The sequence below is a fragment of the Oncorhynchus keta genome, chromosome 17 (genome assembly GCF_023373465.1).
Source record: "Oncorhynchus keta strain PuntledgeMale-10-30-2019 chromosome 17, Oket_V2, whole genome shotgun sequence".
Taxonomy (NCBI): domain Eukaryota; kingdom Metazoa; phylum Chordata; class Actinopteri; order Salmoniformes; family Salmonidae; genus Oncorhynchus; species Oncorhynchus keta.
In genome coordinates, this window is record NC_068437.1 from 45,691,227 (window position 1) to 45,712,477 (window position 21,251).

At 43.4% G+C, this 21,251-nt stretch overlaps 1 protein-coding gene across 2 annotated transcripts; it reads right to left on the bottom strand.

The window, feature by feature from the left end:
* Nucleotides 1-440: 440 nt before the first annotated feature.
* LOC118395926 (terminal nucleotidyltransferase 4B-like) lies at nucleotides 441-20,113 on the bottom strand. 2 transcript variants are annotated; one of them, XM_052466232.1, is made up of 12 exons: nucleotides 19,072-20,113; nucleotides 15,852-15,975; nucleotides 15,613-15,659; nucleotides 15,369-15,498; nucleotides 15,119-15,226; nucleotides 6,157-6,285; nucleotides 5,707-5,938; nucleotides 5,232-5,358; nucleotides 3,684-3,787; nucleotides 3,434-3,584; nucleotides 2,317-2,457; nucleotides 441-2,187 (listed from the first exon to the last, which is right to left on the bottom strand). In XM_052466232.1, exons 1-11 carry the CDS (start codon nucleotides 19,398-19,400, stop codon nucleotides 2,427-2,429), a joined length of 1,512 nt encoding a protein of 503 aa, XP_052322192.1. In that variant the 5' UTR covers nucleotides 19,401-20,113; the 3' UTR covers nucleotides 441-2,187; nucleotides 2,317-2,426. The 2 variants fall into 2 exon arrangements, with proteins under 2 accessions (XP_052322192.1, XP_035645911.2); XM_035790018.2 differs by having other exon boundaries at nucleotides 5,707-5,920; nucleotides 19,072-19,933.
* Nucleotides 20,114-21,251: the final 1,138 nt, after the last annotated feature.

Genomic DNA, 21,251 nt, shown 5'->3' on the forward strand with positions numbered 1-21,251 from the left:
TTTGTCAAACAAGCCGCCATGCAGGTTTAGCCCACTAGGGCACATTCTATCATTTCATGTAACCATATTTACTGTTTGTTTATGCATTTATGTGAATTACTTAGTTAGTAATAAATAAATAATTTAAGACAATTGATGTATGGATGACTCAGTGAAGACTGTGTTCGTGCAGATAACCAACAATTTACGACATTTGGAATGAGACTAACGTGAGGTAAAGTAAATTATTCATTAATCAGAAGACTATGGATCTGATATGAAAATATCTGAAAGGTTATATTGGGAAATTATAACTTTGTAATCTGAATACTTTCCTTGGTGCCCCAACTTCCTAGTTAATTAGTTACATGATTATTCAGTTTAATCGAGTAACTAATTACAGAGAATCTTTGATAAAAACAAAGTATTCAGTTTAATGATAGTGAAGACACGACAATGGCGATTGTATGGCTGTGTGCTCAATTTTATACACGTCAGCAACAGATGTAGCTGAAATAGCCAAAGCCACTAATTTGAAGGAGTGTCCACATACACTTTATGTACAAAAGTATCTTGAAGGTTGGAACAAATGTCTGGATACAACTGAACTGCATACAAAATGTTTTGTGAGGAGAAATTTTGGGAACGTATTAATCGTGGAGAAAGATGTCAGAGACTTGCTAACTCCAGGACAAGCAGTGGCCCGGCCCTACCCTTATATGGTGGCATTTCCACAACAGAAAAGGTGCCGTCTAAACATTCAGTAACTTTGAAATAAATACAGTTACGATCAAAATGTGTTATATTGTCAATTAACATTATGACAATATATTTGTAATGTCAAAATTAGGCACATATTCTTTTTATGGATCTGAAAGGATTGGATGAATGAAAGCAACTTGGCAAAAGCTGCACTCAGCCTCTTTAAAAGCTAGGAGGTCCCATCACCATATTGCTTACATCTAGTCCGATCCATTTAGATCTGTGAACGCTAAAGGGCTAAGGCCTAGACAGGAAGAGAAAGCAAAGTATTGGACACCTTCCAGCCCAGATAAGTTAAGGAAATTGTATGACTATTAGGACACAGCCTGTCTGAGATATTCAGTACAAAATGTGCATCACAACCATCTCTTAAACAGGCATACGGGCTATTGCTAAGCGTTCCATGCATACCCCCTTCACATTATAGATTCATATAAATATACTACAAAAATAAATACAGAAACAAATACAAATCATTTTGTAATAGGCAAAATAGTTGAGTACAGATATTTTCATATTAGGAAGTTTGCAAACCACAGATATTCTACCAGTAGGAGCATAAAACTGTTCGCCATTAAACAGTATTGTGAAATAGCCATTGAACAGATCATTACAAAAATCATCCCCATTATGCACGGAAACGGGTCCATTTGGGCTGTAGCAACTCAAGGATGTATTCTGCTGATGGTTGGAGTTGCCACATAGAACCCACACTTGGCCCAGTCCACAAGAGATGGCAAAACCATATTCATTCAGCTTGTTAAAAAAATAAAAATACAATCCCTAATCATTGTAATTTTTTCTTCCTTTCCCCACCATTTTGCCTTTTGAAAATCAAACGAAGGAGTTGCTGAAAAGCTTAAATGTTCAATGACTAGTTTTGTCAGTGCAAACATTTGATCCAATATAGTAATAATATCCACAGTTTAACCATACATTTTTTCTTGTAATTTCTGCTGTAAAGTGTGAATTGCCAGTAAGTAATAGAGACCCAACTAACTGCTAGTCCAATAAACCAGGGAGTACTGCCAATGCTAAAGTTCAGGCTTGACAACCTTCCTCCATATTCATATTACAGAAAGACTATACCCTCAAGACGAGGTCGAAGTCAATCTGCCCTTTCAACTGACAGAAATAGGAGAAATCTCCTTCCAACTTGGCTTAAAAAATATCACTACCAAAAGCCCTGGTAAGATTGCCTCGATCCTCCCGTTTCTGGGGCAGAGAGTGGAGTTGAGTTCCGTGACATAGCGCCCCCTATCTACAGAGGTCCTGCACTACAGGTTTACATTGGCGCTTTGGCTGGAGTTTCCTCCTCCTGCCAGGACAGCTCTGCTTTCTGTCTCGGTGGCTCCTGCTGTTGCTGCCTGACGACTGTCCTGTTCCTGTGCTTGGCTGTATGTTGGCACTGCTGTTCTGACAAGACATCAAACTCGCTCTGTCCACCTGTTGCCAGGAAAACATATAGGGTAAGATTAACTTTACTGTCCCATTTTTCCTTGGAACAACATTTAGTGTGACATAATTTGATGTGTGGTAATTTAACACTAAAACGTGTCTGTTATAGTCACCTACCTTGCTCTTGTTCGACTGGCTTACGTGGCTGTTGGAAGAGAAACTTGTATCCCTGTGATTGGTCAATCCAGCACTGGGTGCAGATGAGCCTCGCCTACCCCGCGTCGAGGTCACCGGTTTACAGCAGACTCCGTCCGAATCCTGGAGGAATCATGCCCACCAATCGAGCGAGGGCAAAAATATGATTTCACGACAGGCATCTCAATGTTTTAACGCATGAAAGGGGAGATTACCTAAGGGACCTTTCTTTTTATTAACCCCGTTTTCTCCCCAATTGTGTGGTATCCAAGTGGTAGTTAAAGTCTTGTCGCGTACAGACTCAGGAGAGGCGAAGGTCGAGAGCCGTGCGTCCTCCGAAACACAACCCAACCAAGCCGCACTGCTTTTGACAATGCCCACTTAATCCGGGAGCCAGCCGCACCAATGTATCGGAGGAAACACTGTGCACCTGGCGCCAGGAGTCGCTAGTGCGCGATGGGACAAGGACATCCCTGCCGGCCAAACCCTCCCCTAACCCGGACGGGTCAACCAGACGCAGCCAGCTGCGACAGAGCCTGGACTCTAACCCAGAATCTCTAGTGGCACAGCCTTAGACCACTGCGCCACTCAGAAGGCCCCTAAGGGACATTTCTGATAGATTAAATATTTTATAACTTTAAAATCACAGGTGCGAATGAAAGGCCAACACTGGGGCTGTAGTTAAAGCGTCTCAGATCTACGGGCCAGAGTATCACTTGATACATACAGTGCATTCGTAAAGTATTCAGACCCCTTGATTTTTACCACATTTTGTTATGTTGCAGCCTTGTTTTAAATGTATTACGTTGTTTTTTAAATGTATGTAAATTAGATATTTCAATTTTTTTAAATACATTTGCAACATTTCTAAAAACCTGTTTTCGCTTTGTCATTATTGTGTGTAGATTGTTGAGGAAAATGTTTTATTTGATCATTTTTAGAATAAAGCAGTAACGTAACAAAATGTGTAAAAGTCAAGGGGTTTGAATACTTTCTGAGGAGCAAAGTGTGTGGAGAAGAGCAAAGTGTGTGGAGAAGAGCAAAGTGTGTGGAGAAGAGCAAAGTGTGTGGAGAGAACTCTGTTTCACAAGGCACTCACAGCGTCACTGGAGCTAGCTGATGAAGAATGTGGAGAGGAGAATGACGAAGAGGGGGAGGAGAGGAGGAGCTTGGGGACTCTGCCCCTTCCTCAGAGAGATTGTTGATGCATTCCTCCATCTCCTGAAGCTCCACCAGCAACGTGACATTACCTGTGACATCAAAGGGGAAGGGCAAAATGTGGGGTTCGACAATTTTATACTGTTTTGATATAGCACTATAATTGGGCTCTAAATGTCTCCTCTCCTTACCTTTTAAGGTCAAGGAGTTCAGTGATAGGGAAGCCCACTTCATGGTGATCCAGTCTCTGTATTCAGCAACTTCCTGGGTCACCCGGATGATTCTGCCCAGTATACTGCAAGACACACAATCATTTATATTACTACAAGTTTGCACAGTGGACACAATATTTTTTCCACTTAATATTGTTGAAAATATACAGTGCATTCGGGAAAGTATTCAGACCCCTCAACTTTTCCCACATTTTGTTACCTTACAGCCTTATTCTAAAATGGATACATGCATGGATTACAACCTTGAGTATGATGTTACAAGCTTGGCACACCTGTATTTGGGTAGTTTCTCCCATTCTTCTCTGCAGATCCTCTGAAGCTGTCAGGTTGGCTGGAGAGCATCGCTGCACAGCTATTTTCAGGTCTCTCCAGAGATGTTTGATCGGGTTCAAGTCAGGCCTCTGTCCTTGAGTGGCCCAGCCATTCAGAGACTTGTCCCGAAGCCATTCCCATGTTGTCTTGGCTGTGTGCTTAGGGCCATTGTCCTGTTGGAAGGGGAAACTTCCTTGATCTTTCCTCGATCCTGACTAGTCTCCCAGTCTCTGCCGCTGAAAAACATCCCCACAGCATAATGCTGTCACCACCATGCTTCACTGTAGGGATGGTGCCCAGACATGACACTGGGCATTCAGGCCAAAGAGTTCAGTCTTGGTTTCATCAGACCAGAGAATCTTGTTTCTCATGGTCTGAGAGTCTTTAGGTGCCTTTTACTGCAGGCTGTCATGTGCCTTTTACTGTGGAGTGGCTTCCGTCTGGCCACTCTACCATAAAGGCCTGATTGGTGGAGTGCTGCAGAGATGGTTGTCCCTCTGGAAGAGTCTCCCATCTCCACGGAGGAACTCTGGAGCTCTTTCAGAGTGACTATCGGGTTATTGGTCACCTCCAGCCAGCTCTAGGAAGAGTCTTGGTGGTTCCAAACCTTCTCCATTTAAGAATGATGGAGGCCACTGTGTTATTGGGGACCTTCAATGCTGCAGAAATGTTTTGGTACCCTTCCCCAGATCTCTGCCTCAACACAATCCTGTCTCGGAGCTCTATGGACAATTCCTTCGATGTCATGGCTTGGTTTTTGCTCTGAAATGCACTGTCAACTGTGAGACCTTATATAAACAGGTGTGCCCCTTTCCAAATCATGTCCAATCAATTGAATTTACCACAGGTGGACTCCAATCAAGTTGTAGAAACATCTCAAGGATGAGCAATGGAACCAGGATGCACCTGAGCTCAATATCGAGTCTCATAGCAAAGGGTCTGAATAATTATGTAAATATGTTTTTGTTTATATATATTTCATACACACGTGTAGATTGTTGAGGGGAAAACATTTTTAAAAATCCATTTTAGAATAAGGCGTAACAAAATGTGGAAAAAGTCAAGGTGTCTGAATATTTTCCCAAATGCACTGTATTGTTCAAAGTTCCATTCCTGGCAGTCAGCTCCAGCGAACCCATCACTCAGAATTATGTGACTGTAACCCTCCCCATGTGTCCCGGCCCTGCCCAATACCTCTCGCCGTGGTTGTTGAGGTGGTACTTAGAGATGGGCGACACAGCGTGGCTCAGCACCATGAAGGCATATTCAAACACCTGCTTCACCTGCATGGCCCCGTATGAGCTACGGCCCACATCATTACCTGGACAACACAGGACAGACAAACTCTCAAGGTCAGGTACAAGCTTAGACTTGGTAGGTGCTTATTGCAGGAGTTCTCAAACGTCATCTCAATAAAACAACTGCATCTGATGTTTTATTTATGGCAGAAGTCAGAAGCACAAGCCACTACATTGAATTAATTTTACTAACCCCATTTTCTCCCCAATTTCATGGTATCTAATTGGTAGTTAGTCTTGTCTCATCGCGTACGGACTCGGGAGAGGTGTAGGTCAGAGATGCATCATATAGGTAGCTAGCTACCATACTGTAACGAGCATATGCAGTAAGGAGTCTTAGACAAACTACAAAGGTGTGAACCCGGGCTCACCTGGCTGCAGTGGGTCTTCAATGTAGAGCAGGGAAGGTCTGTATCCATCCAGCATGCTCTTCTGGACCTCGTCTTTGGAGAGGTAGCAGCCCCCATCCTTGATCCGGATCCCCGTCTTCAGGTAGTTAAAATGGCGGCCGTACAGCTCAAAGAACTCTATGAGTAGGACACCAGTGTTGGCGTTGGGACTGCAGGCGTTCTCCCTGCTATGGAGCTGAAACGCACACACACACTATTGTCTCTTACTTGCTGCCATCGTAAGAACACGTAGTAGTAAGAACACTATACTGCTGGTGACAAATACAAGTTTATTCAACGGTACAAAATGTATATCTCCTCACTCTCAACGGTTGAGGAAAGGCCGGACAAATGCATCATATAATCATTTAATTAGAATACTAGATTATACTCTCAATGACAATAATACAAGGATGACGGGCACCGACCCACCTGTAAGAAGCTGACAGCAACAAGGAAGAGGCAGTAGGAACTGATGCCTCCTGTAAACACTTCATTCATGTCTCTTTGTAATAAGAACTGCTTCAGGACTAGCACCAGGTACGGAAGCACAGGATATTTCTGAGGAGAAACAGATGGAGAGAAAACTTTAGAGAACAGTAGTTCACACTATAAGGTGAATGCACCAATTTGTAAGTCGCTCTGGATAAGAGCGTCTGCTAAATGACTTAAATGTAAATGTAATGAGGATTGTGCTTAAATTCAGATGAAGTTCAATCATTAGAAAGAAACAGACACATACTACCAGATAAGCTAAATGCCTTCCATGCTCATTTCGAGGCATGTAACGCTGAACCATGCATGAGAGCACCACCTGTTCCGGACGACTTTCTGGTCACGCTCTACGTAGGAGATGTAAGACCTTTAAACAGGTTAATGTTCAAAGCCGCTGAGCCAGATGGATTACCAGGACGGACACGTACTGACCAGCTGGCAAGTGTCTTCACTGACATGATCATCCTCTCCCTGTCCCTGTCTGTAATACCTACATGTTTCAAACAGACCGGCATAGTCCCTGTGCCCAGGAATGCCAAGCTAACCTGTTTAAATGACTAATCGGCACGTAAAACTCACATCTGTAGCCATGAAATGCCTTGGAAGGCTGGTCATGGCTCACATCAACACCATCAGACACCCTGGACCCACTCCAATTCGCATACCGCCCCAACAGATCCCCCACTCCACACTGCCCTCTTCCCACCTGGACAAAACTAACATCTATGTGAAAATGCTGTTCATTGACTACAGCTCAACATTCAACACCATAGTGCCCTCCAAGGTCATCACTAAGCTAAGGACCCTGGGACTGAAAACCTCCCTCTGCAACTGGATCCTGGACTTCCTGACATGCCTCCCCCAGGTGGTGAGAGTAGGCAACAACACATCTGCCATGCTGACTCTCAACACCGGGGCCCCTCAAGGGTGCATGCAAAGTTCCCTCATGTACTCCTTGTTCACCCATGACTGAGTGGCCACGCACGACTCCAACACCATCATTAATATTGCTAATGACACGACAGTAGTAGGACTGATCACCGACAACGATGAGACAGCCTTTAGGGAGGTGGTCAGAACCTCTCAACATCAGCAAGACAAAAGGAGCAGATCGTGGACTACAGGAAACGGAGGGCCGAGCACACCCCCATTCACATTGACGGGGCTTTAGAGGAGCGGGTTGAGAGCTTCAAGTTCCTTGGTGTCTACATCACTAAGGATCTATCATGGTCCACACACACCAACACGAGCCCTGAACAGGGCACGACAATGCCTCATCCCCCTCAGGAGGCTGAAAAGATTTTTGCATGAGCCATCAGATCCTCAAAAGGTTCTACAGCTGCACCATTGATAGCAGTGACTAGCTGCAACACCGCTTGGTATGGCAACTGCTTGGCATCCGACCGCAAGGTATTATAGAGGGTAGTGCGTACGGCCCAGGGTTTCCGTTAAGCGGCTTTTGTCCGATAAAACATTTAAAAGCTGAAGAACACAACTGGCACCGGCAAATTGGAAGAAGAAAAAGTGCTATTGCGAAATAATGCTTTTTAGCCTATTCATTTATGGAAATACATTTAACTGGTCATGCTTATTGGTCTATAGGTTAATTTGCATACTTTTGTAGAATTAAATTGGCGCAGATATACAGATAGAGAGCCTTTGAGTGGAGAATCTGTCAGACTGCGCATGAGCCACTGCAGCAACATCTTGTGGTGCTTTCAAGACAACTGGGAACTCAGAGAAATAGGAGTTCAAATAATGACGTCAGTGATATTCAGCTTGTAAAGTCGGAGCTCTGGACAGGGGACCGAGTTCCCGAGTTGGAATTCCAAGTTGGATGAACGACTGGAATTCCAATTTTCCCCAGTCGGCCAAACCCTCCCCTAACCCAGACGAAGTTGGGCCAATTGTGTGCCGCCTCATGGGTCTCCCAGTCGCGGCCGGCCGACACAGCCCTGGAGCGAAATCCGGGTCTGTATTGATGCCTCTAGCACTGCAGCACAGTGCCTTAGACCGCTGCGCCACTCGGGAGGCCCGTGCAGTGCCCTTTTGACAACAGTGTTTTCCCCCTAAGTGCATTATGGAATGAACATTCACATGTAGCCTACTGCCTTGTGCGCATTACTGTACTCATAAATGTGAAGAAACAAATGTTTATCAACATTTTAAGCTAAATGTTCTGACCTCTTGAATCACTCATTGCTTTTTAACAAAAACAAATTATGTAGCCATGGTCTACTGGTTGTATGAATTTAGGATCTATCGTCCCACAACTGTCTCAGAGTACGTTTGGAATAGGCTATTTCTTTCTTGACAAGCTGACCAATTGAATATGTAGCCTAAACTCTTCTACTATAGTAAATTGACATAGGCTAGCGATTTTGCTGTTCGTTACTCGTCTTGTTGGCTGAGGAAAAGTAAACGTGGACAGTTATTCTAACATGTTCAAAGAGCACATCAGAATTCGCTAAGAAGGACAGGACATCGTTGCATCCTCAACATAATCTAAATGTGATTTCTGTCATTCTGAGCACCGTGGGTGGACGCTCTCATCAGGTTACCCACCTAATGCATATGGAGCCGGTAATCTACATTTTGGCGGTAAAATGTCCGGCACCACCTTTTTCTAACGGAAACCCTGGTATGGCCCAGTAGGTCACTGTCAAGGACTCCAGCTACCAAAGTCATAGACTGTTCCTTTTCCTACCGCACGGCAAGCGGTAGCGATGCACCAAATCAGGAACCAACAGGACCCTGAACAGATTCTACCCCCAAGCCAGAAGACTGCCAAATATACTGAAAAAATATATAAAATGCAATAAGTTCAAAGATTTTACTGACTTATAGTTCATATGAGGAAATCAGCCAATTGAAATAAATAAGGCCCTAATCTATGGATTTCACATGACTGGGAATACAGATATGCATCCGTTGGTCCCAGATACCTCCGGATCTCGTCAAGGTATTTCTGTGCATTCAAATTGCCATCGTCAAAATTCAATTGTGTTTGTGGACCGTATGTTATGCCTGCCCATACCATAACCTCACCATGTGACACTCTATTCACAACTTTGACATCAGCATACCGCTCGCCCACACGACGCCATACACGTGGTCTGCGGTTGGGAGGCCGGTTGGATATACTGCCAAATTCTCTAAAATGACATTGGAGGCGGCTTATGGTAGATAAATTAACATGACATTCTCTGATGGACATTCCTGCAGTCAGCAGGCCAATTGCACACGCCCTCAAACATTTAGACATCTGTGTCATTGTGCTGTGTGACAAAAGTGCACATTTCACAGTGGCCTTTTACTGTCCCCAGCACAAGGTGGATCTGTGTAATGATCATGCTGTTTAATCAAGCTTCTTGATATGCCACACCTGTCAAGCAGATGGATTATCTTGGCAAAAGAGAAAACGCTCACTAACAGGGATGTAAACAAATTTGTTTAGAGATACTTTTTGTGTGTATGGAACATTTCTGGGATCTTTTATTTCAGCTCATGAAACATGGAACCAACACTTTACATGTTGCATTTATATTTTTGTTCAGTGTAGTAAGTCCGGGTAGCCATTTGGTTAACAATCGACGTTGACCATTATTGCACTAACTTTTTTGACTCACACACTGTCACGCATTGGTCTAAGTATTTTGTGTTTTCTTTAATTATTTGTTCAGGCCAGGGTGTGACATGGGTTTATTGTGTTGTCGTATTGTTTTTTTTTGTAGGCATTGGGATTGCGGCTGAGTAGGGGTGTAGCATAGGTTTGGCTGCCTGAGGTGGTTCTCAATCAGAGTCAGGTGATTCTCGTTGTCTCTGATTGGGAACCATATTTAGGTAGCCGGGGTTTCACTGTGTATTTCGTGGGTGATTGTTCCTGTCTCTGTGTAGTATTCACCAGACAGGCTGTATTAGGTTTCACGTTCCGTTTGTTGTTTTGTATTTGTGTAGTTATTTCATGTATTCGCTATTCGTCATTAAAGAACATGAGTAACCACCACGCTGCATTTTGGTCCGACTCTCCTTCAACAAACGAACGCCGTTACACACACGCTGCTGCTACTGTTTATCTATCCTGTTGCCTAGTCACTTTATTCCTTGTTATATGTACATATCTACCTCAATTACCTCGTACCCCAGCACAACTCAGTACTGGTACCCTTTGTACAGTGCCTTGCAAAAGTAGTAATCCCCTTTGCATTTTTCCTATTTTGTTGCATTTACAACCAGTCATTTATAAGGATTTTAATTTGGATTTCATGTAATGGACATACACAAAATAATCCAAATTGGTGAAGTGAAACAAATTACTTGTTGAATTTTTTAAAAAGTGGTGCGTGCATATGTATTCACCCCCTTTGCTATGAAGCCCCTAAATCACATATGTCAGAGTCAAGGCCCGCGGGCCACATCCGGCCCGCGAGAAGGTTTTTTACGGCCCCTGGGATGATCTTGATTTATTATTAGAACCGGCCCGCAGACCGCAGCAAGCCGGCAGCCCGCAGATCTTTTACACGCACCAATACTACATTTCCCACAATGCAACGGTGACGCACCGAGCAGTAGGCTGCTTCATTTCAATATTTATTGGCACAGCAGTTGTCAGCATCACAGTAAAATTAACTTTCAGATACCCATCAAAAATGGCAAAACGGAAGGTGGACACTGAGAACCGGGGTTTCAAACAAGGTGGGAGTCGGAGTATTTGTTCACGGAGGTAGCTGGAAAACCTGTGTGTCTTCTGTGTGGAGAAAGTGTGGCGGTACTGAAAGAGTATAATCTGAGACGACATTATGAAACGAAACACGCGGACAAAAACAAGAATATGGACATGGAACAAAGGCTACAAAAGGCAGAGGAATTAAAACGAGGCCTCAAATCTCGACAGGCTCTGTTCAAAAAAGCCAAATCACAAGGCCAGGCTGCTGTCAAGGCCAGTTTTATTTTGGCAGAAGAGATCGCTAAATCAGCCCGGCCATTTACGGAGGGGGATTTCATCAAAAACTGCATGATTAAAGTTTGTGACGAAGTTTGCCCAGAAAAAAGGCAACTCTGAGCAGAAACACCATTGCCGAGAGAGTAGACCAGTTGTCCATCAATCTAAAAGAGCAGCTTGTGAAAAAGGGAAAAGATTTCATTGCATATTCCTTGGCTGTGGATGAGAGCACCGACATTTCTGACATTGCCCAGTTGTCAATTTTCATCCGCGGAGTGGACTCCAGCCTAAGCGTGACAGAGGAGTTTTTGGCTTTACGTCCTATGCATGGCACAACTACGGGGCATGATTTGTATGAAGAGGTGTCAAGATGTGTAAATGAGATGGAGCTGCCTTGGGAAAAACTCGTGGGTTTGACAACCGACGGAGGGAGCACCTGCGATGTGTGGACACAGGAGCGGACTGGTGGCGAAGATACGGGAAAAGATGCAAGAGGAAAACGCGACAGGTGAGCTGACAGCTTATCATTGTATCATACACCAGGAAGCGTTGTGCGGTAAAGCCTTGAAAATGGAGCATGTAATGAGCATCATCACGCGCACAGTTAACTTTATCAGAGCCAAAGGTTTGAATCACCGCCAGTTCAAGGCATTTCTGACGGAGTTAGAAACGGAGCATGGTGATTTGCCTTATCACACAGAGGTGCGATGGCTAAGCCAGGGAAAGGTGCTTCAAAGATGTTTCGAGCTTCGTGAGGAGATTTGTCTGTTCTTGGACAGCAAAGGGAAAGACACAACACAACTCCGAGACGAAATGTTTCTGTGTGAAATGGCTTTTCTGTGTGACATTACGAGTCATCTGAATGCAATGAACTTGCAGCTGCAGGGTCGGGATCGTGTCATCTCTGATATGTACAGTACAGTGAAGGCATTTAAAACCATACTGACTCTGTGGGAGACGCAGATGCGGAAAGAAAATTTGAGCCACTTTCCCAGCTGCCAGACCATGAAAGAGAAGCTCTCTACCAGTGCGTTCCCGAGCGCACAGTTGGCTGATAAAATAGGTATGCTTGCCGCTGACTTTCGACGCCGATTTGCTGACTTTGAAGCACAAAAAGCAGGTTGGAACTGCTCGGTAACCCATTTGCTGTTGACGTGGAAAGCTCACCACCAAACCTCCAAATGGAGTTGATTGACCTCCAATGCAATGATGCACTGAGGGCAAAATATGCGGCAGTGGGTGCTGCGGAGTTCGCCCGTTTCCTCCCGACACAATGCCCCAGCTGCGCATCCAGGCTGCTCAAACGTTGTCTATGTTTGGCAGCACATACCTGTGTGAACAACTGTTTTCTTTGATGAACTTGAACAAAACATCACACAGAAGTCGACTTACTGCTGAACACCTCCACTCAATTCTGAGGATTTCCTCAGCTCAGAGCCTTACCCCGAACATTGATGAACTTGTGGAAAAGATGGGACACCACCAAGTATCACCCTCAACCTCAAACAAGTGAACATTACTGTGCAATCACATATTTAGAGTTTTTACTCAGTTCAAGTTTAAAAGTTAAAGTTTAATATTTGTTTTCACTGCATGTTACTTCTCCTTAAACAAAGTGTTGTTTTTGATTAATAGATTTTTGCACTTTATTTTATTGTATTTCAATCCAATTATATTTTAAAAATATTTCAGTTGAGTGGATGATAGAAAATTGCTATTATTGTTTTTTTCTTTGAAGTAAATTTAGCCCACTTTTGCTAAAATAGAAAATATAGGCTACTGATGGTGCCTTGAATACCGGTTTCTTTCATTTAATGTTCATGTTATGGGGATTTTTATATAAAGGAAATTTGTCTTTTGTGTCTGTTGAAAATTAAAGATTACTGACAGAGCCATAAGAAAATATTGCTTTATTTATCTGATCATATTGGAATATATTTGTTAGGTTTTCAGTAGGTTCAATTAGGTTCACTAGACTATATGCGTCATTTAAAAATTTTTCAATGAACATTCGAACAGTCCGGCCCTCGGCTTGTAGCTAAATTTTTTATTTGGCCCTCCGTCCATTTGACTTTGACACCCCTGCCCTAAATAATATCTGGTGCAACCAATTACCTTCAGAAGTCACATAATTAGTTAAATAAAGTCCACCTGTGTGCAATCTAAGTGTCACATGATCTCAGATATATATATATATATACACACACACACACACACACACCTGTTCTGAAAGGCCCCAGAGTCTGCAACACCACTAATCAAGTGGCACCATGAAGACCAAGGAGCTCTCCAAACAGGTCAGGGACAAAGTTATGGAGAAGTACAGATCAGGGTTGGGTTATAAAAAAATATCAGAAACTTTGATCATCCCAGGGAGCACCATTAAATCCATTATTAAAAAATGGAAAGAGCATGGCACCACAACAAACCTGACAAGAGAGGGCCACCCACCAAAACTCACAGACCAGGCATGGAGGGCATTAATCAGAGCGGCAACAAAGATGACCCTGAAGGAGGTGCAAAGCTCCACAGCGGAGATGGAGTATCTGCCCATAGGACCACAGAGCTGGGCTTTACGGAAAAGTGGCCAGGAAAAAGCCATTGCTTAAAGAAAATAAGAAGCAAACATGTTTGGTGTTTGCCAAAAGGCATGTGGGTGACTCCCCAAACATATGGAAGAAGGTACTCTGGTCAGATGATACTAACATTTAGCTTTTTGGCCATCAAGGAAAACGCCTGGTCTGGCACAAACCCAACACACCTCTCATCACCCCGAGAACACCAAGCATGGTGGTAGCAGCATCATGCTGTGGGGATGTTTTTCCATCAGCAGGGACAGGGAATCTGATCAGAATTGAAGGAATGATGGATGGCGCTAAATACAGGGATATTCTTGAGGGAAACCTGTTTCAGTCTTCCAGAGATTTGAGACTGGGACAGAGGTTCACCTTCCAGCAGGACAATGACCCTAAGCATACTGCTAAAAGCAACACTCTAGTGGTTTAAGGTGAAACACTAAATGTCTTGGAATTGCCTAGTCAAACCCCAAATCTCAATCCAATTGAGAATATGTGGTATGACAAAGATTGCTGTACACCAGAGGAACCCATCCAACTTGAAGGAGCTGGAGCAGTTTTGCCTTGAAGAATGGGCAAAAATCCCAGTGGCTAGATGTGCCAGGCTTATGGAGACATACCCAAAGAGACTAATAGGCTGACTAAATGAATTTAGAAATCTATGTTAATCAATTATTGCACCCACACTGCTCACGAGCGTCTGCGTTGCCAAGGGCTAAAATAGAACTCCTTTCTGTTTATGACGCAGATCGCTCTGCAAGTCCTGCCTCTCCCATCTCCTCATTGGTTTATAGAAGCAGGTACCCACATGCCATCTCCTCATTGGTTATACCCACGTAGGTGATTTAAAGACAATCTGTGTTGCCATTCGGTGTAGTAATACTATGAAAGTTAGATGCTCTCCAAATGCTCTCCATCCAACCTCACTGAGCTCGAGCTGTTTTGCAAGGAGGAATGGGAAAAAAATGCAGTCTCTCGATGCGCAAAACTGATAGAGACATACCCCAAGCGACTTACAGCTGTAATCGCAGCAAAAGGTGGCGCTACAAAGTATTAACTTAAGGGGGCTGAATAATTTTGCACGGCCAATTTTTCTGTTTTTGATTTGTTAAAAAAGTTTGAAATATCCAATAAATGTCGTTCCACTTCATGATTGTGTCCCACTTGTTGTTGATTCTTCACAAAAAAATACAGTTTTATATATTTATGTTTGAAGCCTGAAATGTGGCAAAAGGTCGCAAAGTTCAAGGGGGCCGAATACTTTCGCAAGGCACTGTAAGTATTTTACTAATAGTCTAAACCTTTTCTTTACAAAGCATGTGACAAATAAATACATTTTGATTTGACTCACACACACACACACACACAGGGAGCATTGTACCTTTTTATAATCTTTGATGAGGGCAGCAGCTTTGACAGCATTCTTCATGTTGAAACTGATGTCAACTTTGACCTCTGTGAGAGAATCTGTCAGTTTGATGATTGGCACCTAAAGACCAGACAAGATCAGATTTGACTGGCATAGACACCGATAATTCCCTGTCCAGAATTATGTTCACAACACACACACACACACACTTAACAAGGCTTCCCTCCACAGACAGACACACAAAACACACACTACCCATTACCGTGGCCTTGTCCAGCACTTTGACAGAATTCTCCTCCACCACTTTGTGTTTCCTCAGCGCCTCTTCTAACCGCCACAGAGGGAGGGTGTCTCCTTCCCTGAACTTCACAAACACCACCAGGTCAATGTCACTGCAACATCAACACAAATAATCACATTATATTCCTCCTTGGCGTACGTTGGTGATAAAGGTTATGAATACTTTTTCAGTAAGGGAAAGGACTTGAAATTCAACGACAGGTTACCTAGTGGGTAGATAGAGACCCGTGCTGAAACTTCCAAATACTTGAACCTGCAAAGCAAGTTCACACCATGAGTAATGAGATTGCATATAAAACTCCATGACAACAACGATAAGCTATAAAATTATCATATCAGTATGCATGCGAATAAGAATTACTGCACCATTTCAAATTCAATAAATAACTAGACAAGGAAGTCAATGGCTTTACATCTCCGACTACAGTGAAGGTGATTGACTTACGTCAGCAGTGGGCCAAAGGTCCTTAATGACCCTCTCTATCCTCTCCACCACCTCCCTCCTCATTTTCTCCTCCTCCGGCCGCGGGGACATGTAGGCATAGAAGTCCTGGATCTCCTCATGGAGCCTGCAGAGTAAGAGACACACAGCGTGGTTAGAATGTTGTGTTCTAGAACACGTTTGAAATACTTCAATAGTAATGCAGTCAGGGGTTCCCTGGTAGATTTGACACTTGAAACATGGATTCATTAAATGTATTTTTATCAAGTCTTGAGCTTATTGACAAACAAGTAGGCTAAATACCTATTACATTTAATATTTTCTGTTATAGCAAACTAATCACATAGCACTACAGTGCGTAGACCAGCAGTGCCCTTCAGTCTTCCAGTGTACTATGTAGCCTGTGATTACTGAGCAGGGAGTTACTATAAATACACTTGTGGGTAAGTATGACACTATACTAAAGAGCAGCAGTGTGTATTCCCAGGAGGACATGACATGTGCCAGCCCAGCCAGCTGCTTTTCAATACGTCATTCAGAGGGTAATAAAGTGCTTTAGAATAACCCTCAATGGTTCATGGGACAAGGCTATCTGCTGCATCACACTAGGCTTTAAATACAGTAGAGGAGATACGGTTCAAATGAATGTTTGTGCATGTACAGGTCTCAGTGCAGTGGTGGGTTTAACTGAAAACTCATAGTATAGGCCCCATTTCTGATTCTGAAACGATATAGTATAGCAATAAAATATCTCTCATTTATGGAGCCCAAACTATTAGAAAATCTTACATTGAAAATGTAGGAATACACGCCTTTACACTGACTAACACAGGTACCATCATCTTCTCAGTATGTCAAGTAAGAAGGGGTGTGTTGACCAGATGAGGCATTGGAATGTATCAGAGCTGGTCTAGCCTTGTGTGGCGCCAGTTCAGATCTACCTGGTCAGGTTCTGAAGAAGAAAACTAATGAGAGGACAACACCGTGGACCCCTACTCTTTCAACTCACATGAGCCCAAATGTGTCTATGCACTAGCCTTTTGATAAGACTGCTCATATTCTAACCAACTGCTGCTGAATAGAAATATGAAGTTCAGGGAAAGTAATCTTTATCAATGATGAGCTAGAAAATACATTGCCTGGCTACCCACACTCTTTGCTCCAGCCAAACACTACGCCACACCCACAGACTTTAGATTCTTCTCAAAAGACAGAGCAGTGGAAGAATTTAGTTTGCAGTCTTTACCTGGCCGACTCCCCTCGCTTCACTGGGATTCTCTAACTCTTACCCTTTTACGGGAGCTAAGACACTGGCTTGCTAGTGCTCTCCCATGCCGTCCCTAGGAGTGGTGTATAACGTCTAGCCAGGCTTTTTCCGCTATACTCGACTTGAGTGGGTTGAGTCAATTACATTATCTTCCTGTCCAGACTTGGGTGGGGTTATATCCTGCCACTGTCCCCCAACCCCCAGTCTCAGTCCCCAGTATCTACAGTGCCTTCGGAAAGTATTCAAACCCCTGGACTTTTTCCATTGTTAGGTTCCAGCCTTATTCTAAAATTGATTCAAATGCCCCCCCAAATCTACACACAATAGCCAATAATGACAAACCAAAAACTTTTGGGGTTTGTTGTAATTCATTTTTTGACATTAAAACTAGAAATCTGACATTTACATAAGTATTCAGACCCTTTATCATTAATTTGTTGAAACACCTTTGGCAGCAATTACAGCCTTGAGTCTTCTTGGGTATGATGCTACATGCCTGGCACACCTGTATTTGGAGAGTTTCTCCCATCAAGGTCTGAGAGTCTTTAGATGCCTTTTGCCAAACTCCATGTGGACTGTCATGTGCCTTTTACAGACAGGTTTGTGCCTTTCCAAATCATGCCCAAGCAATTGAATTTACCACAGGTGGACTCCAAGTTGGAGCAAAATCGGGAAGGATGATCAATCAAAACAGGATGCACCTGAGCTCAATTTCAAGTCTCATAGAAAAGGGTCTTGTAATTTGCACAAAAAAATTCTAACAACCTGTTTTCACTTTGTCATCATTGTGTAGTGTGTAGATTGATGAGGATTTTTGATTTAATACATTTTAGAATAAGGCTGTAACGTAACAAAAATGTGGGAAGGGTCAAGGGGTCTAAATACTTTCCAAAGGCACTTTATGCTGCAATAGCCTCTCTCTCTCTCAGGACCTGAGCACTAGGACCATGTCTAAAGACCACCTGGCTTTGTGACTCCTTGCTGTCCCAGTTCACCTAGTCATGCTGCTAATCCAGTTTCTGCTGTTCTGCCTGTGGCTATGGAACCCTGACCCGTTCACTGGACCTGCTACCTTATCCCAGACCTGCTGTCTCGACCTCTGAATGCTCTGCTATGAAAAGCCAACTGACATTTACTCCTGAGGTGCTGACCTGTTGCACCCTCTATAACCACATATTATTATTTGACCCTGCTGGTCATCTATGATGAACGATCCAGCCTTAATGGCCATTTACACAATCTCCACCGGCACAGCCAGTAGAGGACTGGCCACCCCTCAGAGCCTGGTTCCTCTCTAGGTTTCTGCCTTTCTTGGGAGTTTTTCCTAGCCACTGTGCTAGTACATCTGCATTGCTTGCTCTTTGGGGTTTTGGGCTGGTATTCTGTATGAGCACGTTGTGACGTCTGCTGATGTACAAAGGGCTTCATGAATAAATGTTATTGATTGACTGATTTAGTTTGAGCAGAGAGGAAGTGTCGTCACTAGTTACCACAGCCCAAAAGTAATAAACCCTGCATATGTATACCATTTCTATTATTAAAATGTTTTAAATTTAAACCTAGCCACAATGCTAACCTTAAATTAAGACCAAAAAGCACATTTGTGTTCACATACATTTTTACGATAAAGCCACATTGGCTACAATGGTCCCATCTGATATTTCCTCCTCGAGACTGCCTTACATTTTTGAGGACATTTATTTTAATCGTTAGAGCGGCCACTAGGGTCTGGTCAATATAATGGATAATCTGTGGTTTGAGAGGTCACTCAGGCTAGGAAAAAAAGAATGTGGGATCCTTCTGTATGAGAAATCATCTCACGTTGATCAATTTATCAGGTACAAATCCTTGCCAACACACAGAAGTCCCTCCCTGTGCTCTGTAATAAATCGTCAGCCAGACAGTTCAAACATGACAAGTTAGAGCAGTTATGCTGCCCCGGGCATCCTTCCTTACCCCAAAATCCCTGCAGTGTAGTTTCTGGTTTTCCAAGGCGTGTCCGTGTAACCAACTCTACGGCATCCAGTTTCGTCCACCGTAGAGTTGCAGCCAATACTCAATAAACTGCGGTTAAAACCGAAAGTGCTCGCTCGGTTGTCTCTCCTCCGTCTGTTCCCAAATTCGTATTCTCTCTCTCTTCCTCTCCAGCTATCGAATGCAGTGCCACCCACAATCCCGGCACCACTACTGCCCTTCCCCGCAGGATGCTGGTTGATATTTTCCTCCAATAAATCGGATAGCTGTTCTATTTTATTATCGCCTTTCGGATGAATCGTCCCTTGCATTCTCGCCTCACTGCTGCTCGTGCCACTGTCGGGTACTCCGTCCTGAATCACGTTCCCCGTGACCCCGTTCACAGATACAGTTGTACCAGAACTAGTCTTGGTGGTGGGCGTGTTCGAGGTAGAAGAGCCGTGGTTCTTATGATTATTCAAACTCAAATTGCGCAGACCATGAGTCGTTATCCAAATCTTCAACCACGCGCTGCTGGGTTTGGAACCAGGAGAATATTGGATCCACGCACCCGTGCACGGCACGCTCGCTAGGTTTGCGTGACTGGCACTGTCACGATAGAGCTACACTGAGCTGCTAACGAAAGAGGAGAATTCATTGGTGCGGCTGGCTTCCGGGTTGGATGCGCGCTGTGTTAAGAAGCAGTGCGGCTTGGTTGGGTTGTGTATCGGAGGACGCATGACTTTCAACCTTTGTCTCTCCCGAGCCCGTACGGGAGTTATAGCGATGAGACAAGATAGTAGCTACTAAAAACAATTGGATACCATGAAATTGGGGAGAAAATGGGGTAAAATTCAACAACAAAAAAAGAGGAGAATTGACAAGTTATGCGTACAGTATATACAAATCCAATAATGTAGATGTAAACAACAGTCTGTATTAACACGACACCAAATTAAATTGTAGAAATACAGACGTGGAGTATTTCTTAAGAACAAAACGTGACAAACTAGTTTTCTCCAGACACTCCAATGGCGGAAATGACAGTATTGCTCAAAACAAATATGATGGATATACTGACAAGATGCATGTCTCTTCGCCCTAACAATGGGAGTAGATTTTCACAAAGAGGAACGGCGAGATGTCTAGCTCCCGCCTATTTGTAGGATTGGTGGATATGTCATTATTGTTGTCATTTTTTTAAACGGCCTGTATTCAATGGAGACAGACGATATGCTACTAGCATCATGCCATGAATAACCATAGCCATCTCGAGACAACTCCGATATTGTTTTTTACTCAAAGTTGCCGGGATGTCACGTGTCCTACCTATATCAGTCCGCTAACAACTTTAAGCATTACGAAAGTAAATTCGATTAAATAATCCTCACGTAGCCAATAAAACATACATTTTTATTGACCAAATTCGAAACTCCCATTTATGGCCTCCATACAAAAAATAATTGCGGATCAACGAAAAAAAATTACCTGCTTGAGGGTGGCAGACTTTCCGCCAAATTGGGCCATTCAATTTCAATTTAAGGGCTTTATTGGCATGGGCAACGTATGTTTACATTGCCAAAGCAAGTGAAATAAACAATAAAACATGTACAGTAAACATTCGACTTACAAAAGTTCCAAAATAAAGACATATAAATGTCATATTATGTGTATATTGTAGCGACCCGCACATACAGCTGTGTGTTATGGGTTAGGCTAGAGGTGGTTGTGTTGTACTGACCAGTACCCGGTGTTCGCGGGGTCCGACATGTCAATCAACCTGCTATCTGCCAATCACGGGAATGCTTGGAATGTTCTGATGCCGGGCATCCTGGTGGTTGGCGGAGTGGCGGGGAGGGGGGTTGGGCAGGGGGGTGGAGCATTGGAAGTTAAGACCAGGTTCAGCCTTTGTTCTCTCTCTCTTACGTCTGGGCTTCACAAGAGAAGGTCACGATTGGCTTGTGGGTTATCTGTCATCTATTTGGCGTGTGCTACGGCCCAAACAGTAGCCTGTGTAAAGTTGGTTTAATAAACCGTCAATTCGCAAACTCAAGCCTCTGTCTGGACAATTGTTCATTTATGATCTAGTCAGGTCATTACAATATATACAGTGTTGTAATGATGTGCAAATAGTTAAAGTACGAAAGGGAAAATAAATAAACATAAATATAGGTTGTATTTAC